The sequence below is a fragment of the Cyprinus carpio genome, chromosome B23 (genome assembly GCF_018340385.1).
Source record: "Cyprinus carpio isolate SPL01 chromosome B23, ASM1834038v1, whole genome shotgun sequence".
Lineage (NCBI taxonomy): Eukaryota > Metazoa > Chordata > Actinopteri > Cypriniformes > Cyprinidae > Cyprinus > Cyprinus carpio.
The window spans coordinates 7,622,107-7,647,151 of record NC_056619.1 but is presented as its reverse complement, the minus strand read 5'-3'; the positions used below and the strand labels follow the sequence as shown (position 1 = coordinate 7,647,151).

The window sequence follows — 25,045 nt, the reverse complement described above, 5'->3', positions numbered from 1 at the left end:
TTTCCACTTTCTCTCAATGTTCAAGACTCATTGTTCATTTCCTCATGCTTTGGCCTTTTCCCAGATGAGAACAGGGGTCAGGGCAGCACAAAAACATAAGAGACATAAAAAAAAAAAATTAAAAAAAAGTGTTAATGTAATAATTACTCATCAGTAATTTCTCCACACATATACAGGATGTGGGCTTGAGGTGGAAATGGTTACAGTGTTTTTTTATGCAAAAGAAATACTTTGAAAACACAGGGTAAAAGCAATGCTGTATGAATCGACATGATTGTAGAAAGCCAGTGAATCTATGTCCAAATGTCTAAAGTGGACTTAAACCAATGAGAAGGCAGCATAAAACTTCTCAGAAGGACATTGTTTACAGTTACATAATGATTTATGAACTTCTAAGCATATTTTTGTCAAGCGTGCTCTCTCAGAGTGCTTTTTATATTGAAAAGCTCCACTTAGATGTTACAACCCATGAACCTTATAATACATTTTAAGAGTTATTGATGATAGATTTCAAATGAAAATCTCTTTTATGTATTACACTTCTTATACAAATAAAGGATGAAGAATTTTTCTTCTGGTGAATTTATGTGGTGGGAAAAGACAAAAGTACTAATCACATCATTTAGAGCTAAGAGAAAATGAGACTAATAAAGTAACAAAACATAAAAAACATAGCTCGCCTTTGATATGGAATGCAACTCATTAGTGTCAACAGGACAATTGAATTTTGCCTAAAAAAACTATTTCTCCAAACACTAACACATCTATGCTCAAGTATAGTATTTAATGAATAATTACTGTAATTAGCAAAACTAAATCTATTTTGTGATAGGATTATAATGTTTAAATGTAGAACTGCTATTGCCCTGTGAAATGACATTATAGATGGCTACAGTAACAATCACTCAGTAACTGACACACTGAAAAGAAATCTTACTTAAAGAGATATTTCACTCTGTTCTAAGAGATACTGAACTATTCTTTTAAGATAACTAACATAAACTCGGGTTTACTGTGACTGTCAGTTCTTCATCCCCTCTTTTGCTCCCAGACAGCATCACAGCTCACAGCTAATTTTAGACAAATCCAAAATAGAAAAGACACTTCTCCAATCTAGAAGACACTGGTTTACACCTGATGAATATACAATTTCTGTTCAAACATTAAAATTGCACAATTCATCCTTATTTACAATCCTTAATGCCAAAAATTAACCCATTCCCAAAATTAACACAATATTACATTAAGTGCCAAATGCAAGCAGATTCTTGTTTCACTGAGTATGTAAATTGCAACATGGTTTGAACTGAAATGAACTGAACTTTAACAATAGTTCAAATCTCAATGATGTGAGCAACCAAAGAGATCAAAAGTTTTCAAATGATTTAAATGAAATTAATGAATGACATTTTGTACATCATCATGAACTAATATGTAATCATGTTAAATCTGCACTACAGACAATTACGTTATTGAAGTAGAACCCTAAAGTTCAAATTCATATTCTTGTCTTATTCTGACTCACTATGGTATGTCTACCATATGATTTATGGTTTAGCCTGTCTGGTGGGAATTCTTGGAAAATAGCAGGGTTATGTTATTCTTTTTTGTGTATTTATGTGAAGCATAAAAACAAAGGCCGGCTACTATACCATGTGTGACTTCTAAACAGCAAACCTCGGTCACTTTCAGGGAATCATTCACTGTCAAAACAAAGAGTCAGTAATGGAAACTGAGAGCCTTTTCCAAAACAAAATTCAAACCACAGCTGCATATATAATACTGTGGAGCCCCACACATGACGTGAGAAAAATATACATACAGTATATCGTAGCCACGAATTGCAAATTTATTCACACAAGATTAATTCATTGCTTCGTTTTAGTTAAATCATGGCCATAAATTAAGAATTCATTCCCTTGATTTAGTAAATCATGACCATGTTGTACTAATTTATTCACTTGTTTGTGGTCTCATTATAATTAAAACAAAGGAACAAATTAGTACAATGTGGCTACAATTTGCTAATGAATTAAGTCATGGGAATGGATTCTTGATTTGTAGCTACGATTGAACTAAAATGAGATAATGAATGTGGGAATGTATTCTTAATTTAGGGAAATTAATTCTTGGTCAACATATATATAATTTTGTCTGCATGTCATGTGCAGGGCGGTATGATACTCGCTCAGATTAGAGGTAGGCAAAATATTATATCACGATATGAGTAATTTTATTAGACGGTATTGTACAGTTATACTATAGCTTGCTTTTAATAAGGTCTTTATGATATAACATTTTTTGATATACCATAGAAATTTCATAATTCTTGTCACTAGTGTCAATATAAAAATATAAGATAAATAACACTAACCTAAATTATATATATATATATATAAAAAAAACTCAATGTTTTCTCTCTTTTTTTGTTTGATTAACATGTATGACAGACACCAGCAATATTAGACTGCCTCTTTAAGAGCTGCCTGTATTCAATATACTGTTACATGTGTTTTCTTTCTCAGCTGTTTGCTTGTACTTAAGACCTGCGGTGTTTACGAGGAGGACACTTGCAAAGATGGGCATTTTGACACATAAAGGTCTGTATTTAAGTGTTCAAGGCCTATAAAGCGGCAAACATAATTCAGTTCAATACTCCTGCGCTCTTTGAGCACCGTCTTCATGTGCACACACCTCTCTGACAGCGCTCAGACAAAATTTTACTCTCAACCACAGATGGTGATAGAAGGGTCAGATTTAACAGAAATTATATGCCATATTACAGTAAAACTGACACACCAAAAAATGGCATAATTATTTAATTTACATTTATCAGACGCTTTTATCCAAAGCGACTTACAGTGCATTCAGGCTAACATTTTTTTTTACCTAACATGTGTTCCCTGGGAATTGAACCCACAACCTTTTGCACTGCTAACGCAATTTTTAGTCTTAGTTTTAGTTTAATTGTGTTTACATATATTCTATTCACTACTTTATTTCCATAGTTACTCATTGGTTTACTAATTGTGTTTGGCTGCCCCTTGTTTAGTTTCTCATCCACTTGTGTGAATATATGCCCTCATTGTTTGATCTTTGTTTTTGGTTGTAAATAAAAGTGAGAATGCTGCATAAATATACTCTTTTCCTGAAGTATTAACTACATTTGATAAACATTTAACTTCAACTTTGATTGCAAGTGATCTTTAATTCTGGGCAAACAAAATCAAAAGTTATCATTTAACCACATAGACCTCCTTGTGGGAAGTTTGTTTTGCTTCACAGCTATTTCATTTTATATTTGTTTTTAAAATATCCCTTGTACGTAAATGTCTGTTATATAATTTATTAAGTATAACATTGCTTATAAATGAATTATAAAAGAACCCAGCCGGTGGTATTTTATAAAGCTGCAAGCCAAACCCAAATGACTCACATCATATTGAACCAGTGTAAAAGAGCAGAGCAAACTTAATTTCTGAATGGACTCAGATTTCTGCAGCGATAGTGAGACTGGCTGAGTGGAGATGAGTGGTGTGTGTGTGTGTGTGTGTGTGTGTGTGTGTGTGTGTGTGTGTGTGAGTTAGTGCGTGCGTGTGCATGGGGGTCACCAAAAAGGAAAGAAAAATGGCAGGATCCATTTCCCTTGACTCAAGGTCCCTGCACTGACTCTTAAGGGTTGAATCGATTTTTAAACTACTCTCCATAAAGCTGCGGCACATCATTGGCCTTGCAGAACTTGTTCTAGGCCTAATCTCCAGCTATCATCTGCTGACACCGGGCCAAAAGTCTGCAGCAGTCCCACCATCCCATAATTCACTGTTGCTGATAATGCTCCAGGAAAATGTTGCCCTTGTACACTAATCTAGGAGCAGACTGAATCATAAGCCTCAGAAGCTGCTAAAACAATTTCAGAACAGCCTTTTTCTGCTGATAATATAAAATTGTAGGTTCCTCTTTAAATAAAACGATGCCAAATCTAATTAGCTTAGTGGTTTCATCTGCCAAACATTTCTTTCATCAACTACGCTGTTGCTCTGGGATAATGGGTTATCAGATAAAGAAGGAAATGATAATGTGTGTTTGATGGACTATCACATCCGTCATCAAGATATAACGTCAACAGTCTGACACTACCTAAATACAGGATAAAGGGACTATTCATTTTATGGAACAAAAGAAAAGCACAGAAATCATTATCCACACTTAACCTATTTTAAACCCCAGGTTTGAGCCATTTCAACCTTCAATGAAGCAACTCTTGACACTAGTACGTTTGAAAGGGTGTAAGCACCAGTTTTGCACTGTTAACCCTAAAATGGTGTACTGTGATATTAAGCCTAAATGTTAAGCTTTAATAAGAGAGAGTAGGGAAAGATACCAAGCTGAAAAAGACACACTCAAACTTTGTTTCTGCATGTGATGCAGTTTGATTTCACACCTAGCAGCTCTCTTCAGTAACGGTGTGGAATGGGCGGCGCTCAGGCTTTGAACAGATGGATGCGGTGCAGTGGGTCAGAAATGAGCAGCGTCTCCGGTGACCTGCCACCTGACAGCATCAGCACCACAGCAACACCGCCATCCAATAAAAGAGCAGCCACTGAATTTGTGAATTAGGCAACTAGAGTGTTATATACCAAATATATGGATGTGATCTAGTGGCGTTTAACAGCCAGAAAGTGTCCAAATTCTTTACTTTAGAACAGTAAAAAGTGTGTGTGTGTGTGTGTGTGTGTGTGTGTGTGTGTGTGTGTGTGTGTGTGTGTGTGTGTGTTTATATGGTGCCCTCCTTAAGTATTGGGACAGTAATGACAAAATTGCTTTGTTTGCAGTGTAGTCAAGACATCTGCAAATTAAATTAAAAGATGAATATAAGACAAAATTACAAAATGTCTAATTTCATTATTAGCTGTTTTAACACATACATGTTTTACCCAGGTATGCCTCACACGTACTGAAAAGGGAAGCTGTGATCGCCACCTGGTGGCTGGCTGCAATACAGGTCATAAACCCCGCCCTCTCCATGTAAACAAATGGGACCTGAGTCAAAATAAAAAAATAAATTTCACTTCCAATACAATTTTCATAAAGGTTGTGTGGCGGGAGGAGCAAATGACAAACACAGTGGGTGTGGCGTCAGGCCTCGGAGAGGCTTTTATTAACAAAAAGATAAACAAAAGAGGAAATAAAAGTGTCCAAAGGAAAAGAGTGTTCAAAATAAATAGGGAATCTGGTGTCCTCCTCATGCTGCGGGGTTCGTGTAGGTGGGGCAGTGTTCAGGAAGCCCAGATGTTCACGCAAAGAAAGAAGGTGTACCTTTTATTCTCGTTGTAGTATTGTTGCCGCCGCCGCCACCATGTCGTATAGACGCTGTGTTTCACTGTGAAAGTGAAACTACTTTGTTTGCCCTTCCAAAAGAGGACGATATCCGCTTTGTCATGCCTGGAGCTGATCCGTGCTGGTCGCTGAGGAAATACATCAACTTTGCACTGTGGATCGCTGATTCGGCTTTCACCGTGGACAAAGCGGAGTCCAGCCCAGGGTCGTCACATGTGTTTGCTGCAAGCACAATGTACGCTCCTTTGTAGAATCCACCTGCCGTACAAGGCATATACGGCTGGATAGCTGGCCAATCACAGCACACCTCGCTTTTCAGAGAGATGAGTCTTGTGAAAATTTACGTGTTTCAGAAGGCGGGGCATAGAGGAGAAACAATAATGTACAGTATGTGGAAAATAATGTGTTTTTTAACCTTAAACCGCATAAACACATTTCATTACACCAAATGCACAAAATAATGTTATTTTTAGCAGCATCATATGAACCCTTTAAGGTTAATGTTATTACGCTGATATATGTTCAATTGTTTGTTTTCATGATAAGTTTGATTTTAGCTAGTAATTTGATGCTATAAAAATGGGGTGTGTTGTTATGGTTGATTGGGTCTGCGGGAGTTTGATACCACGGCTCCACCCCATTACACTATTGCGCAGACTATGGCTCCAAACAAATCTCTACTGCGCAGACTCTGGCTCCAAATGATGTAATTTACTCAAGATGGCAGTGGCCATACTGAGATGATTTGGCTTCACTTTTCTATAGTGGAAGGAATAGGAGATGCGTCGTCCATCTTTTTTTACAGTATATGGTTTTACCAAATAAAAAGGACAGGACTTTTAGAGTTCATCCCACTATTTGATGTAAGCATAAGTATTGGGGCAGTTGAACTTAACGCAGATGTAAAAGATTAAAAGATATTATTTAGTTGCAGATCTCTTGCCTGCAATCAGAGCAGTGAGTCTGTGACTCATAGACATCACCAGGCTCTTGGTCTCATCCTTTGAAATGTGTTTCCCAGCCTTTAATGCAGCCAATTCCAGCTGTTGCTTGTTTTGGGGAGTTTCTGCCTTAAGTCTCCTCTTCAGCTGGTGAAATACTTGTTCAATCGGATTTAAATCTAGAGATTGATTTGGGCAATGTAAGACTTTCCATTTCTTTGCCCTGATAAAGTCCTTGTCTGAACTGGCAGGGTGTTTTGGGTCATAGTTCTGATGCAATCTGAAGCGCTTCCCAACGAATCTGGTGGCATTTTCTTGAATATTGGTAGCCAAGATGTTTCTGTACACTTCTGCAATCATTATGCTACTGTCATCATACATCAAGTCATCATTAAAGTCCATGATGACCTGTCCATAAAACTCTGTTCCAAATCTCCACTGGCTCAAATTTGTGCTTTTTTGCAAACTTGCTGATCAGAGGTTTGCATCTTGCTGTATAGCCTCTGTAATTCTGTGTGAAGGTCTTCTGCATAGATTGTCAGAGCATCACACCAGCTTTCTGGAGGTTGTTAGTGATTTTACAGACAAGGTTCATTTTCACAGCTTGATTTGTCTGTTGTTTCTCTCAACCGATCAGGTTGTTGTTGGTTGCTGATGAATGAAACTTATTTCTATGAAATTCTTGAAAAGTATGCTTTTAAATAGGCCTAACTGTACTGACATGACAACATTATGACATCAAATATTTTTTGTAGACTTTTTGTGAATGAAAATATCTGAATCAAAGAAGACTTTTGTAACTACTTGAATGCAAGCAAACTAATGATCTGTTAAGCATTACTGAATATAAAGGTATTCTAGTGTTACCAAAGAACTTTCAGACTGATATGTTTTCAATTTGCCTGTTTTTGCTAAACGAATGCAGTCATTAGCAGTCACCTTGAGCCAAAAAATGAAACTATTCTTTCGTATGCTGTATGTAATAGTTTTTCCAGTCTCTCTGACAGGAAAGAGGCCAATTATACCGAGGCATATGTTACACTTGCACAGAAAGGTCTTAAGACACACAGTCAAATAGCGTGTCTGCTCCGCGCTCACTACAATTACAGCAGTCAGTAAGAATGACCTTATTTGTTCCTACTGCCTCTTTCAGCTGCACTGGCCAACTGCACACAGCTGTTGCCAAAGGCTTTCCAAAGCCTCAGCAAGCACTGCGATCATTCAGCTTTTCACAGGAGAGAGAGACAGAGATAAATAGTTTCAGAGATAGAGAAGGAGAAAGGGAGGAAAACTATGACAGGGATTTTATTAATGGGCAGTACAGTTCATGCATATTGCAAAAAAGTGAACACACTGTAAAACATAATTTCATATTTTGTTTTTACCCCGTTAAATTGTTTTTTTCTTGTTTTAAGCACAAATTTTATAATCTTTATGCTTTTATGCTAGAAAAAAGTTATTGTAAATATAATGCAAAGAAAAAGTAAGGAGCTAAGCTTTTCTAGTAAGTTTATCGTAAGAATGTTTAAATATTTATTTGTAAATATTTTTATAAGAAAAGACAAAAATACTGATTAATTCTTTTTATAGTTCGAAGAGCTAATTCTACATGCATGTGAATCTGAAAATTCACTTTCACCAGTGTAACACATTGAAACACATTAATTCTAGCTATATTACATACAATTCTATTCTATTATATATACATATATTATAGTTATATTATAGTCATTATTTCTTTGACTTGAATTTATGGTTTTAGTTAACTAAAGCTAACACTAAATAAGAAAAAACTATTTTGTTACTTGAAATAAAATAAACTTTTTTAGCTAGCTAAACATTTAATTGTTTTAATTTATGAATTAAAAATATATAAAATTGTAATCCTTTAAATTATCAATAAAAGTTATAATAGTATCTCAGTGATAACACTGGTTGACTGTAACCAGTTCTTTTTATTTTACTTCACTATGTTTTTATTTTATTTTGTTTTTATTTCCAGTTGAAGTTGAGTGTTTTATTATGTATTGTATCTTCTATCTAATGGGTGATATAATTCAGAAGATATGTTTTCTCAAGTATTATGGGATCACTCTAGTAAAAGCCAAGAATATAATGAAAAGAAGACAGCAAATTCCCCAGTGAGGATCTGTGGGCTTTAACTGACAGTTTGCTACAATTCATATTTCACACTATATACAAAACAAAATAGTTGGAATTATACAAAATGTTTTTATGCCTACCTGTGTGATCAAGAACTCCTACGGTAAATGTAGAAAAAGACAAATTGCTCCAATTTCCCCCCAAAAAATGTTGATCAAGTATTGCAGAAGGAGCTGTGTCTGTGGAACGTCTAAACAACTCTAAAAATTCACATTTTTGAGATAAATTATGTTTTCCACCTTTAACACAATATTCTACAAAAAAAATTCTAGTTACAAACAAATCACTTCTTTACATCTTAAAACCTTTCACGTTTAACAGGGGTGTGTAGACATTGTACTGTATTTCATGGAACACATGATTTTAAGATTCATTCTCTGATAACAACTGGCTGGATCTACAAGTACTTTATCCCATTTATTACAAAGCTACTTGCCACATGAGTAAATAATTAGACACAAAATATTGATCTGAGCTCTTTAAACATAAAGCTTACGCAAAGAAAAACATTTCCAAACAAACTGCTTTGAGCCTAGACCAAGTTCAGACATTTAAAGCATAATGTACAGTCATATTACTAATTACACAGCTTTTAACAACATAAATAATAAAGAGGGCATAAAATGTTATTTGAGAAGAAAGCATTTAAAATCATGCCTGTTTATTATCTTCAATCCATTACAGAGTACAAAACAGTATTTCTGGCAAAAACATGAACACTTCAACAATTTTACTGCAGACCTACTATTAAAGGGATAGTTCACCCAAAAATGAAAATTACCTCATGATTTACTCATCCTTAAGTTATCCTAGGTGTATATGACTTTCTTCTTTCAGACGAATACAATCGGAGTTACATTAAAAAATGTCCTGGCTCTTCCATGCTTTATAATGGCAGTGAATGGGTGTTGAGATTTTGAAGCAAAATAAAGTGCATCCATCCCTAATAGTTGGGTGAACTATCCCTTTAATACTATAGTCCTTCAATGTTTACGATAAATACAGTCGATGGCCACATACAGTACACACTGACTGCAGCTAAATTCAGTTGTCAATATAGCTTTTAGTGCTTAATCCTGTTCTGTACACACACAATAATTTATGGAAGTGACAACTGCATTCTACAATCGAATTAACTCATGAAAATCACAGGTAATGACAACCACATTTTACAAAAATTCAACACAGTGTGTACAGAACTGAACTGAGCAACTTGTTGTTAATGACATTGTGACGAGTGGGGCGGGGCCAAGAGCAGTGGGAACGGGTCGAGGCCAGTGGAGTGATTGGAGATGAGAGACACCTGCGCCACTCACCGGTCTCGAGTCCCACGGAGGAGATCCGGATGCATAAAAGAGATTGAGACGACAGAGAAGGACGAGAGAGGACCGGGCCTGGGGTTTATTTTGGGTTTTGGTTTTGTTTGAGCTCGGCAGCCGTCTGTGAGGGGCTGTCGCGCTGTTTTGTGTTTATTTTGTAATTAAAGTTTCATTTGAATGTTCGCCGGTTCCCGCCTCCTTCTTCCCGTGATTATGAAGGTTTTTATATCGTTAAAGACATATTTTAACGCGAGTTGTGTCTCTTTTGTATGTGCAGTGCAAGAAGTCACAGGGTACATTTTAACACAGTGTTGCCAGATCTTGCTAGAAAAACAACAACAAATATGAACATAATAAACTCAAACCCAATTGCGTTATCTTGAAAATAAGCCACATACCAAAATATATCGTCCCGCACATGCCTACATTATCAACTCCATAAACTGGATTGCTTCATGAGCAGAGCCCAAACAACAAACCCAGAGATACTTAATAAGCATTGATTATAAGAGGACATGGCAACATTTCAAGAGTGCTCTCTGCAAAGTAGCCTTCCAAACAAAAACAAAACATGACAGCTCTGTTAAGGGTGGTTTAGTTAAAATCGCTGAACAGTCTTTGGTCAGTGGAATATTACTTTGGTTAAATATGCCTTCCGTACAAACACGGAGTTAAAATTTAAAGGATTCACTCCTGCATTTAAATGCGGTTGTGACTAATGAAACCACACATTGTGTACGTGGCAAATAACTGTTTGAATGAAATTAGAGAGAGTGTGGCAATGTGATATGAGAGATGTGAAAGAAGTGCCGGCCTACAGTTCCCAGATGAATGCTATGTTATTCAGCATTGCTATTGATGTTATTATTGGGCAATAACCCCTAGGAAAATCACGACTGACCATTTGGAATCAAGTATTCCAGTAATAAGACACTGAAAATCATTTTGACCAACATTGCATACAGATATTTAAACTTTTCCATTGATTATCAGTTATTATATATCATGTTTACAGATAAATGGCTCCATCTGGTTGGTCTCTAAATATAGTGCATCCAGCAACACTATTGCACCACTGCAATTTCACCAGTGTCACAGCTAATGTGACTGTTTTATCTTTCTATTAATATTCAATGCAATATTAGGCTCATAAAGTCTAACCTAATATTGCTTCTACTGTAATTACAAATAGACATCAAACAAACTAAGGTGTTGAACACAGCCCTTTGAAAGTAAGATATACCCATTCCAGACATAAGAAACTAAACAGCTGCAACTGTGCTATTCAGCTGCAGACATCTAACAGCCTAAGACCAGACAAGTGTCTCACACCCTTGGCAGAAGAAACCTTGCACAAACACGTACACGCTTTCACACACAAGCGACATGTTGGGTTAACCCACATCCCAGGGAGGCTGGACTGAATGCTTCGGGTTCGACTGACTAATCGTTGGCATTGTGACTTCCAAACCACAGCTAGGAAATGCTATTGTTTATGTCTGAATTCCTTCCAGACACATTGTTTACAAGTTAAAAGCAGTAGCCACAACCACAGGCCACAAATAGGAAGCCAAAAAGAATGTGTAAATAAACAGAAAATCTCCTTTTTCCATAATGTAAATCATTCTCATGGAAAAACACACACTTAATGGTCTTCCCTTGAAAGAGCCATCAATAAAAACCCTGATAAGAATATAATCTGTGTCAATTAATCAGTTAACCCCCTAAGCCACTTCATTAATTCCCTCCCTGTGTCACGTACTATTGTATAGACAGCATTCAGTTCTGCTTCAGCGCTTGGTGGAAATACTAACGGCAGGTTGTTGTTCTACAAAGCCGACATCCATTCCAGTGAGTGTTAAATGAATGCATTAGGAACCTGCTTTTGAACATGTAGTCTGAGTTCGAGGAGAGGCGCTCAGCATATAGTGGGCTGCAAACTCAGCGTTAAATATTCTCCAGCAGAGACAGTCAGGCCTGACGCTGTGAAAGCAATAAAATGCTCTTCACAATCCGCAGTAAAATTCAAACAGCATGGCCCGGCACAAATATCATTCTCCCAGCTCATTCGTGAATCAGCGCCAAGTTTGTTTTCCACCAGACCTCTGCCAGGCTGCTTTCGCTTCACTCTGAGCAAAGAATTATGGGATTTTCTTGAGTTCAAAGCAGTAGCTACACAAGCTCTCATTCACATTTAGCTTACTTACCAAAACTGTGCAACAGTTGGCACATTTTACATTTACCAAATTAAACATCTGAATTACATAATTGTAGTACCATACGCCTATCCATTTAACAAAAAAAATCCATTATCATTAAACCCTATCAAATTATGGGTACCAGAGAGATCCTCAATTTGTGACTAATAATGCCCATGCAGGCCTAATACTGACAACAACATCAACAAAAAAAAAATGAATATGGAACTTCCTCTTATTCCCTTTCAAAGCACTTAATTGCCAAAAAACGGAAATGAGCGGTGGTTGTGGAGTGAATGGACCAGAATGCTGAAACATTGCTTGTTTCCTCACCAGCGCTCGTTAAACAGCAATACATACACATACTCAATTATGACATTTCCCTAATTGTGCATCAGATCGGTGGTCTGGATGTGAGTTATAGTTGCTTCATGTCAGAATATCTCAGCATTAAAACACTGCAGACAGCTCCAGACACACTCTTAAGAACATGTTAGAGCCAACAATGTTGCATTGTACTGTATGTGTGGCTTAATGCAGCATAATGATATTTTGTCCTGTCAATGTATTTGCATACTTTGTCATGATACTTGCGTTGCATAATGAGCCTTTACTTAAAGGTACACTATGGAAGGTTTTTAAATGAACTGCTGAACAGTTAAAAATGAACAAGAAGCAATTACTGAGTTCATAAAAAATCTAAATTCAAAACTGTGTCCTTGCCTTACACAAAGGAAAGCTTATAATAACGTATATTTTATTTTATTTATTTATTCAGAAATAATTAATAAAAAAAAAACTGCCAGTACTACCATTGAACATCTAGCAGTTAAAAAAAAAACACTTTTCTAACTCTAAAGTTGAGCTGAAGAATGAATGAAGAGACATGGATGCAATGGATTTATTTAGCATTTTTAATAATCATTGAAATAATTGTTGATTTAGTCACTGTTCATTGCAGCCCTGTCTATCTTATCAATGACAATGACACTTTAGCAACTGTTATCAGTGCTATACTGCAAAATTTCTCCCTTTAACCACTTCTTTCCAATCCACTTGTCCATTTAAACAGTTTTGTTCAATACTTTGCTCAGGAATGCAATATTCCTTAGGAAATGACACAGTATTCAGTTTTACTCCAGCACTGAACATGTGTACAGGACTAAAGTTCAGCCATGCAGGGAGATGGTACGTATTTCACTGACATTAAAAACAACCGTACTACCAATAGAAGGACTTCATCTGTCAAAACACCTTTCACCATAATAAGGCAGCCATCATTTCCTCTCTTAAGCACACAAGTGTGAAAACGCTTGTCAAAACCTCAGAGATGTCAAACAGGTTGAAGCAAGTGTGCAGTTGTAGCTCAGCTATTTTAATCTGAAAACGTACTCCCCAGACTGTGCAAACAAAAATCTGAAATGATGTCAACGATTCTACAATGTTTTGTTTATTCATTTTTAATATGCCTACCATGTAAACAACAATTTTTGGTAAATGTCACCAGAATAAACCAATGATTTGTTAATATTTTACATGCCCTGTGTGTGTTAGTTGAACATCTTTATTGTATTTTTAAACCCAAGCAAGCAGCTTGCGCTCTTACTGTGATTGTCGTTTTCAGTGCTGCTCATTCGGGTCATCTCTGCGGGGTGGGCCTGTTTGGCAGTGCGCCCCTTTGACAAGCCAGAGGAAGGCTTCACCACCCGGGCACCGCTGGAGGTGTCCATGCCTGTTTAGGACACAAATAGATCAGGCCAAAGGAAGATGCATGATCTGCACAGAAACAACATAAACCCAAAGATGCTTTGACTGTATCTGAAAGTTTTCGAACTGGGATTACAGACACCTGCCGAGACAGTACAGCAGACACACAGAATGGCACAAATCATACAGACACACAAATCTAAATATTGTCATCGATTTCGTTGCCTGACTGCATGAGGGAAAATTACAATTACAGTCTTTCAGCATGGTTGTCTTCCTGTGTCTATCTATCTATCTATCTATCTATCTATCTATCTATCTATCTATCTATCTATCTATCTATCTATCTATCTATCTATCTATCTTTAGTTGGTCTGTTCATCCGTCCATCTACCTACAGTATCTATCTATCTTTAGTTGGTCCGTTCATCCGTCTATCTATCTATCTAAATATATATATATATATATATATATATATCATCTATCTTATCTATCTATCTATCTATCTATCTTTAGTTGGTCTGTTCATCCGTCCATCTACCTACAGTATCTATCTATCTATCTATCTATCTATCTATCTATCTATCTATCTATTGGTCTGTGTCTGTCTGTCTATCTATCTTTCGGATGAGACGTTAAACCGAGGTCCTGACTCTCTGTGGTCATTAAAAATCCCAGGATGTTCTTCGAAAAAGAGTAGGGGTGTAAACCCGGCATCCTGGCCAAATTCGCCCATTGGCCTCTGACCATCATGGCCTCCTAACCATCCCCATATCTACTGATTGGCTTCATTACTCTGTCTCCTCTCCACCAATAAGCTGGTGTGCGGTGGGCGTTCTGGTGCAATATGGCTGCCGTCGCATCATCCAGGTAGATGCTGCACACTGGTGGTGGTTGAGGAGATACCCCCTTCTATGTAAAGCGCTTTGAGTGGACAGAAAAGCGCTATATAAATGTAAGGAATTATCTATCTATCTATCTATCTGTCCGTCCATCCGTCCATCCATCCATCATTATTTGTCTGTCTGTCCATCCGCCTGTCTGTCTATCTTCTGTCTGTCCATTTGCCTTAAAGAAGAACTACATCTGTCTTCCATCCAACCTTCCATAAATAAGAACTACAATCTACCCATCCGTATATCTATCTGTCCGTCGTCCGTCCGTCCGTCCATCCGTCCGTCCGTCTGTCTGTCTGTCTGTCTATCTATCTATCTATCTATCTGTTATATCTATCTATCTATCTATCTATCTATCTATCTATCTATCTATCTATCTATCTATCTATCTATCTATCTATCTATCTATCTATCTATCTATCTATCTATCTTTCCATCCATCCATAAAACAATCTCACTTTCTACCTATAAATAAAACAAACCGTACTATCATCAATATCATTATCTTCAGAAAGGTACCCTCATATGAGTGAATGCATGGCCTACCCCAATCATGTTGGTCGGCCTGTCTGTCCGTCCATCCATCCATCCATCCATCTATCCATCTGTCTGTCTGTCTATCTATCTATCTATCTATCTGTCTGTCCATCCGTCTATATATCTATCTATTTGTCAGTCTGTCCATCCGTCTGTCTGTCTATCTATCCATCTCTCTGTCTATCTTTCTGTCCGTACGTCCATCCATCCGTCTAGCTGTCTGTCTGTCTATCTACCCATCCGTCTATCTATCTGTCCGTTCGTCCGTCCATCCGTCCGTCCGTCCGTCCGTCCGTCCGTCCGTCTGTCTGTCTGTCTGTCTTTATGTCTTTCTATCTATCTATCTATCTATCTATCTATCTATCTATCTATCTATCTATCTATCTATCTATCTATCTATCTATCTCTCTGTCTGTCGGTCGGTCGGTCGGTCTGTCCATCCATCCATCCATCCATCTGTCTATCTATCCATCTGTCTGTCTGTCTATCTATCTATCTATCTATCCGTCTGTCCATCCGTCTATATATCTATCTATTTGTCTGTCTGTCCATCCGTCTGTCTGTCTATCTATCCATCTCTCTGTCTATCTTTCTGTCCGTCCGTCCATCCATCCGTCTAGCTGTCTGTCTGTCTATCTATCCATCCGTCTAAATACACATAATAACAACAATAATAATAACAATAAAAAGTCTGTCTGTCTGTCCATACAGTCATTCCTTATTACTAATTGTATCTGGTCATTTTAATTTGAACTTAATGCATATAATAATAATAATAATAATAATAATAATAAAAATAATAATAATACACAGTCATTAATCCATAATCACTTTAAAACTCTGGCTGAATGTTTTTTTTTTCTTTTCTTTTTTTTTTCCACAGTCATTAATCCAGCAGGGAAATGGGCAGTTTACGGCAATGAATGAAGCCTGACGATGACTAATTAAAATAAACAGCACTGATTAGAATGTGATCATACTTTCTTATTAACTTAAATCAATGTCAGTTCACTTCTTCATTAGGTTTGGCCTAATGGGTCACTAATTTGTGTCTTTTTAAACCGCCATTAATTTAGTGTTCTATTATTTGCTGAACAGTGGCCGGGCATATGGCTGTATGATTTATCACATCAATCATGTCAAAGGAGATTTTATGAACACCAAAGATAAATGTTTCATCTAATGCATGCTGTGGGAATGTCTCGCTGTCAGAGACGCTAGCACATTTCCGGTGAGTGCTAATTGAAAGGGTTTACTTTAGGCAATACTTTAGGCAGATTTTAGATCATAAAAAAATTTCACAAGACTAAAAGTTGAAAAGCTACTGTGCATGTACTGACACACACATATACAGTACGTCTGAAAAAGATGTGAAATCAAGCTGTAACCCCTCTAACATCACAGCATACTGTATGTGACAGGACATGATAACCATTCCCTTTTAAAATGCCAACCGAAACAACAGGTACTGCTCACAGCTGTGCTATTAAACCACAAAACAGACCCGCATAATGCATTAGCAGATCATAGAACGGCCCTCCCATCACCTAACCCACAAAGAAGAACGATAGATCTTCAAGTGCTGAAGATCATTACACCAAAATTATTTATGGCCCAGAGACTGAAGCTCATTTGGGAGCCAGAGGTTTATTCCAAAAAGGAAAAGAGCAATAAGGTAATAGGAAAAGCAGCTGGTAGGACTAAGTGCTATGGTATTTGGGAAATTTATCACACACTTTAGAAAGGCTGTGGATGGAAGTGTGCCTACACAATCAGAGAAACACACATGGCTCATTCCTGCTATGCAGCACCTATTAAAACTGTAACGTCTGAAGAATAAATATGCTTGATTTGTAATTTAAGCAAGTACTTCTATTTTTTTTTTTTTATGATATTATTCCAAACTTTCTAAAATGCTTTGATCAGAATCAAACACATCAGCATTATTAATTCTAATGTCATTATTTACACAATAACAAGAAAATTAATAAAATGGTTACTTACAAGAATGGAAATCAAGAGCTTAAGTGAATCATTTCTCAATGAGGAGCTGAGTTAGCTTACATTGATGATGTCAACTTAAAGTTCACTTTTATATATATATATATATATATATATATTTTTTTTTTTTTTACTTTTTTTATATATGGTTGTGAAGTTGTGATATTAATAAGCAGATTTCAGTAATTGTATCAAACAGGATGGCATTTTTAGAGTGGAACAAACCAATACCACAAAAACACAGTGCATTAGTATTTTTAGATGTTTATTCAGTTGTTTTCCCACGAAAAATAATGATGGCACTTCCTGTCAGATGATGTCATAGAGAACTCGTTTTGTAGTAATTTTCAAGTTAAAGATTTGACCACAGACTAACATAATGGAAAGTGATATTAAGGGCACAGTAAAAATCTGTATCGATTCTCGATTAAAACACTATTCCCGAGATTGCAACAACACAAAATGAAGGTCTTAAATCATTTTCACTCCACAGTAAAATATCTGATTTTCATATTCAACATTTCAACAAACTTTTAATAACCCAGTATGCTAGAACATACATGACAAGGACATGGAAATGTAGGCCTGCTACTGTACAGTAAGAATGACCCACATAAGTCTTTTTAAGTGCTCAAACAGTGAGTGAGTGTTTGTATCATGTCTGACAGTTTACCCATAAACACCACAACACATTATTCTTGTATATTTCATTCCCCCAAAAAAGCCTTGACACCTCGTAACGCGTTAAACCTCGCCGCTTTGCACAGTCCGGCAAGCTCATGCCTTTATTGGCAGTATTGACAGATTATCGACTTCTCGAAGGCCACACCTACCTGGAAAGCCACCCAACACTGGCGGGTGAGCGGGTGAGCGGGTCACCCACGTGGGGTCAGGCTGTAGCCTTTACTCTCGCGTCGCGCCGCTTGACTTTACATGGCAAACGCACCTGACGCGCGGGGGGTCGCGGACAGACGGGCGTCACGGTCGGTAGCCACACTCACGGCCCCCGCTGTGCGTATCCGCGGAGGAGGATGATGAAGAAGAAGGAGGAAGAAAGAAAAAAAGAGCAAGCTGATGCAAATGCCCACAAGCCGAACACTTTCACCGTGTTTCCAGACTGCACTCGGAGCCCCTCTTCATCAATATGTAATCCACGAGCTCTCTCATTAAAATCCAACTCAAAAGCACGCGCACAAAAACGCAGAAACGCCGCCAAAAATATGAAAATACAAGAAGCTTTCATAGGCAGTGAAGCAAAATGGCGACTTTAATACGAAGGAGGAGTAAAAAAAAAAAAAAAAATCCCTCGCGCTGTTGCTAAAGGAGGCACGGGGATATGTTTAGTGCAGTAATCGAGGGTGGAAGAAGTGAACGCGACGGAAAGCGGAGGGGAAGGCACAGCGTCGCGCGGTTTCGCCGCAGCCCCTCGATTCCGGTTCTTACCTCGGGATTATGCCGTGTATTTGTTTGATAGGGATATTATCTCCGCGACCGTGTACAGTAACAGTATGGGTGCTGGGTCGCGCGCGTATATCCGCTGCTGCCTTTGACAGTTGTGACTACAGTCGGCAGGCAACTTGCAAACTCTCGCGTTATTATTTATGATCACTCATTTTGATATCAGGCCAATCATTTTGGAATTTCTGCATAATAAAGCCCCTGCCTGAATGGAAGCGTTTGATGCGGCTTGACGTCATGCCGCTCGCTTATGACGAAAACAATGTAGCTTACAGCGGACGCATCATATGAGAATCTTCCCAACATTATTATGACGTATGAAGTTTGGAGAAAAGATTGCTTAGTTTTAAGTGCAAGTTAATAATCTGAGGATATTCATATCATTGTGAAGTCGTCTTCTTTTCGGAATATATATATATATATATATATATATATATATATATATATATATATATATATATATATATATATATATACATATATATATATATATATATATATATATATATATATAGGCCTATATATATAAATGCAATATTTTAACTAGTAGATATTATCTGGATTTTTGCTGTCCAGAAGACAGAAGTTAACATGATGTCACATCCCTGTAAATAGCTATTAAGTTTTGTTTTTATTTGTTTCTGTACTTGCTATGCATATATTTTATTTCTGTTTAAAAACTGATTAAATTAAGCGTGTAGGCTATGTGGAATTTTAATATTATAATGCATTTCCAGTGCCAATTATTCATTTTGATTTTTTCTAAATAATTATCAACTGAGGTCTCGCTTTCCACACCTACGTCACAGGGCTTAATAGAGACTTTAACCCATTATTTTTTGTCTCTTCACACTATGACGTGACGTAAGCACCATTACCGAGTTCACCAGGAGGGGGAGGCAAATGATTGCTTATCTCAGGATGTTCTTGAGACTTCAAATGTGGAAAAAGTGATACCCCAAAACGAATTCCTATTTTATACTGGCTGTAAATGCCATAGTTGTCCAAAAGTAGCCCCAGAAATAAACTAACTAAACTTAAAAATAAACCAACGCTCAACGCATGAAAGCCCTTTTTTTTTAGCAGACAAGCTTTAAAGCATTGGTTAATTAACTCTAGTAATCCTTCACTCAGTCTTATTTTCAAAAAGTTACTCTTTCTTCTCTCATATACGTTTCATTCTCATAAAAGTGTCCACTAGTCAGCAGTATAGTGCAGGATTATGTGACAGTATTGAGTTTATGACGGATGATAACAGGTGATGAGCACTTAACACGTCTGTGGGCTGTGCAGGCCTGTCCCTCAAACTATCAATCTCATGACTTTAATAATGCACATGAAATATAAATCTAAATCCTATTGGCTTTTAGAAGATCTAGAAGATGACAAGTTTTGTATGTTATTATTCTCCACAGCAGTCTATAGTCAACTACAGGAACTCAAATGTTTACCAGAGGCCATAAACAGCACTTCAACCTCTGCGTTAGTGTCTGGTGAAGGCCGAACTACTCTCAGAGTTACAAAGTACTCTTACATAATGGGTAGTTCATGTCATCTGGACGCGTTCCCAAAACCCTGTGGTAATACTGTATGTTAGCGCTCCAGCTGTATTTTAGGCCATGAAATGAAGTAAAGCAAGCTGTGTGTGAAGGACTGCTTCAGCTCTGAGTAACTCCTCGCTGTTCAAATCCAAGAATAACTAAAGAAATGGAGAGAAATTTCTTTTTGCTGCTGAGATTGGCAATGTGTGTGTTATTTTTGTTTGCTCGAGAGCTGCTAGTTCAAAAGAAGAGCAGTTTCCTTTGGGTTCCCTTGACGATCCATGTTGCATAGAGAGAATGTGATTCATCTATCAATACACTTTCCAGGGGTCTTCCACTGGTTTCTCTAGGCTGTCCACCATTTGTGGCTCAGTCACAAGCTACTTGCTGAAAAGAGATGTGAATATGCATTAACAAAAATACAGTATTTAGCTCATTAAATTAGATCAAGGCCAAAGTTTAGAAATAGAAGTTCTCTTAAAGGGTTACTCCACCCCAAAATGAAAATTTTGTCATTAATCACTTACCCCTTCATCTATGTCTTACCGTAAAAAGCTTTGTTCATCTTCAGAACACAATTTAAGATATTTTGGATGAAAACCAGGAGATTTACTTGGCAATCTATGGGACAGTCTCAAGCCTCCCGGTTTTCATCGAAAATATCTTAAATTGTTAAATAGAATCTTAAATAAATTTAAAAATTTTAATTTTGTGGTGGAGTAACCCTTTAAATGTGTCCCTCCCGCATTACCTTCATCTATGTCTTAAAACATAAATGTACAGCAACTAATATTTTTACTTTTTAAAAATATAGCCTACTTTACTATACTAGAATATACTATACTAAAATATACAATTATATTTTTTAAATAAATAAAGTGTAAAATATGACTCTTTACACCAGTAATGATTGTTTAAATGGCTGTTAAATGTAAACATTACTATGAAAATGCATTAATATCGTTCTCCGTGCATGAATAGGTCAGACTTAAAATACAGCACTCAAGTTTATGCAGTACAATATTATTAACCATAGTATTAAATAGATCTATTTCATTATCTACCTGATTTTAATTCATAGAATTATTGTTTCTTATATGGAAATGATTTAATATTTCATGTAATATTTAATTTTAATATGTATAAATATTTATTAAGTTGAATATTATTTTTTGCATTCGTTTATTATTTTAAATGTAACATTATTTCAAAATGTATTTTATTAATCATAAATGATAATTATAAAATAATATTTATATTCATATATAATTTATATTAATACGTTTTCAGTTCTCTTTATTTGATATGAAACAAAAATATTTATTGATATGTATTTATAAAATAAAAACTAAAAACTCAAATATTTATTGATACTATATATATTGATATGAAAACATTTTAGTATGACTGAAATACTGTTAAAGTCTCTGTTAATATTTTGAATTAGTTTTTATTTTTATAATATGTTTTAATTTTGATTTTAGTGGAAGTTTCAGTAATTCCACTGTTTTTATTCAATATATAGTTCTATATAGTTTTTGTTCATTTTTGTATTTTATTTTAGTACTTAAGTTTAAGGGTTTTTTATATATTTTATTTCATTTCATTTCAATTATTTATTTGATTTAAATTATTGTTAGTTTGTTTGTTTGCCTTTAGTTTATAATAATATCCCCAATATAAACCGTGTTATAAAAGTATATAAATTACAGAATAGAAAATGTGTCATAAAATAGAAAATAGTTCCTTCTCCAAGCAATCCCATTACCTCCCCCTCTCTTTCTCTCCTTTTCTTTATCTCTCTTTTCCCATCATATAATGCAGCTAAAAGAAATGGTTATGGTTGAATAGGGATCGACAGAGCATAAATCTACCTTCAGTGGTGCTGATATATAGATTTGCGTGTGTTGCTGATAAAGCAGAACGGTGTCATAGATCTTGAACACCATTAAGCAGATTTCTCAGCACTTGCTGGTCAGTTTACCATCAGGTGTTCACTTACCTTGAGTCACGGCCCAGTGCCTGCAGTGGAGAGAATGGAGTGGCGATGAGAGTTAAATGATAAATAGGATGACATGAGAGATATAGGCGATACAAGGGTTTTTGGTGTGTGTGTGTGTGTTTGTGTGTGTGTGTGTTACAGTGGTGATCGATCGCGCAAGATCTTTCATCTTAAATAGATGGAGTGTGTAACATGTGTTTTGTGGAGCACAACATGAACAGAACCCAGAGGGAAAGTGCAGTCATATATCACAATAGCAGAGCAGTTCAGTGATCTCAAATAAATGCTGCTGTCACCAGCTCACTGACAGAGATACATATGCATCCACGCTGCGCCTGACTAGTCCTGTATTTGTCCCGTCACAGACGGTGTTGTGAATAATGAAAGAGAACATACCAGGGAAGCCTTGGTAAAATAGCACAGAATGTTTAAACATAGACCATGCTGGGAAATAAAGCTAAGCTTAATCTGACTTGGCCAGACTGGGAGACCAGCTAGACCAGTTTAAACTTGCTAAAAGTTGGTTCAAACATTTTTCCCCACTGCAGGAGATCATTTTACCAGCCTTTTTCAGTCTCCTTAATTGTTAGTATACTTCAAAGACATAGATGGGTTTATGCTGCCTTCAAGTCTTCCTGTGATTTATTATTTATCTCTTTCTTTTTACTTCCTGATTAAAAAAAAAAAACAGGAATTTTTATTACTTATGCTGCAAAGGATGTGCTTTAGATTGGCAGTTGTTGCTTTATTTTATTATTTTTTCTTTATTATATTATTTTATGTTCGCACAAAGAATGGTTGGAAAAGTAGTTACAAATTATCAAAAACTATTAGCTTCTACCATGATTCTCAGAAAAGAAAGGCTTAAAGAAAAAGCTGGGTCAATGGCATGACACTCATTTTTGTCTCAAACTATAATTTCATGTAACAATACACTGAAAATACAATTCATTTAGTGGATACAACTGACCTGAAATCAAAACATAAAGAATATGAAATAAATAAAATAAAGGAAAGCCCTTAATAATTATTATTTATGGCACTATTATTTCTTTAAAATGTTGTATTTTTTTAAATAAAGAATATTTCTGTAAATATTTACAAAACAACCTGTAATTTTTACATTTAATTTTAATTTACTAAATAAATAAATAATAAAAAATATACACACACACACATTTTATACACAGGGAATTCTGGGAACGCAAGTTTATGGATTTTCACTGTAAATTATATGATTATTTGTTCTTTTTCACTTCCACAAACAAAAGCATTTTACTGTTAAATAACATGAAATGTCTAATTACATCTATTACAGTTATTAGGTTTTTCAGTGTCTTTTTATTTTTGCATTGCATTGCATTTTTACAGTTTTATAGTTAAAATTTTTTTTTAAAGTGCATCATTTCAAAACAACTTTGTCACTCAGGCTTTAGTGCTTTACCATAGAGCAAGAGTTTGGCATAGGAGTTATGACAGTAAAAATAAAATGATGACAGAAGTGATCCTCTAGATTTTAGATTAGATTAGATTTAGACTTTTCTTGAAAATGGTATAAAACCAAACCAGCATGAAAACAAAGAGTGCCCGACATGGTACATGTGTTTTAGACAACATTCATAAGATTTTTTCTTTTCACTCTCATTTGTCATTGACTAATATAATCACAACACTGCATGTGGTGGCATTCATGTGCACTCATAATCATTCAGACATGAATCCAAGGCTGCACAGACTCTATTACTGCATTTCTGAGGCAGGATATTTTCAAGTGGCAGATTCACTGCTAGTTCCAGGAATAAGACAAACTACGCTCTGGACAGTGTCCCACAGCTCTAACTGCCCTCCGCAGTGTCAACTTTTGATTGGTTAAGCCATGTGGCGGCCAATGAAGCATAACCCCTGAGCTCCAGCGCTGTCAGATACTGTCACAGAATGTCACGGGCTGCTTATAATGCGTGCATTTGTGTGTGTGTCTGTGTTCCAAAAGCACAGATCATTATGCGGCTGCAATCTTCCATGTCATGTGGTAATTGTCTCTCAAGGTGGTGGTGGAGATCGACCGCTCTTTAATCATCTGTTTGTGTGACAGCTGCTTCCACAAGTGACACTCAGAGACACAACGGTGCGGCGTGTGCCAGACGCACGGCTCTGATCTCTGTGGCAGAACTGCACAGTCACTCAGGACTCTGGGCCGACAGTTTTCCCTGCAGGGAACAAAGGAACAGGTGGTGAAAGAGAGTTAAAGAGTCTGTTTGTGCTGATGGTGTTTGTGCTCATTTGTGGAGAAATGACCTAACGAGGTGTTTATATTAGAGAACGAGAGAAGTGGATGGCAAACGAGAGAATTCAGTGGCCTCTGATGCCATAAAACAGCTTTCAAGTAGCTACATTCAAATCTGATTCACACAAGAATTTCTTTGAATTCATAGACCTGAAGCTCTGCTCACTGGAGGAGAAGAAATCCATCTTTGGTTCTAACGTGTTGAATGTGTGAAGTTTAAAGTTACGAGAAGAATGATGAACTGTTATTGATTTAGTAATGAATGCAGAATTCAGAAATAACATAAATTAATAATAAATAAAAAAATATAAATCAAAAAAAAAAAATCATACTCCATTACAAAAGAATTCGTAGAAAAACTGATAATATCCCGGCAGAAGTCACAGTCACAGCTTCTGATGGCCAATCTGAGCCTGTCTAACTTTGTGAATAAGACTTTATGCTGGATCATAAAAAAGCTATGTTAATTTTGAACATGTAATATGTGATTTTGTGCATTGATATGAACACAAAGTGTAATGTACCGAAATAGTTCTTGAAAGAAATATGCAAATAATATGCAAAAAGTCAGAATTGCTAAATTCAAAGGGGGAAAATAAAATATATATATATATATATATATATATATATATATATATATATATATATATATATATATATA

General features: G+C 36.2%; 1 protein-coding gene across 2 annotated transcripts in view; it reads right to left on the bottom strand.

Annotated features, from left to right (window-relative positions):
- The window catches only part of LOC109048805 (zinc finger protein 512B-like), a 57,868-nt gene extending 39,091 nt beyond the window's left edge, over positions 1–18,777 (bottom strand). Inside the window, exons 1-2 of one of the 2 annotated variants that reach the window (XM_042751520.1) lie at positions 18,543–18,777; positions 13,565–13,690 (exon numbers count right to left, since the gene is read on the bottom strand). In XM_042751520.1, coding sequence (XP_042607454.1) covers positions 13,565–13,688 — 124 coding nt within the window. In that variant the 5' untranslated portion in view covers positions 13,689–13,690; positions 18,543–18,777. Of the gene's footprint in view, positions 1–13,564; positions 13,691–17,932 lie in introns of both variants that reach the window. The other variant, XM_042751518.1, reaches the window with a different exon arrangement.
- Positions 18,778–25,045: the final 6,268 nt, after the last annotated feature.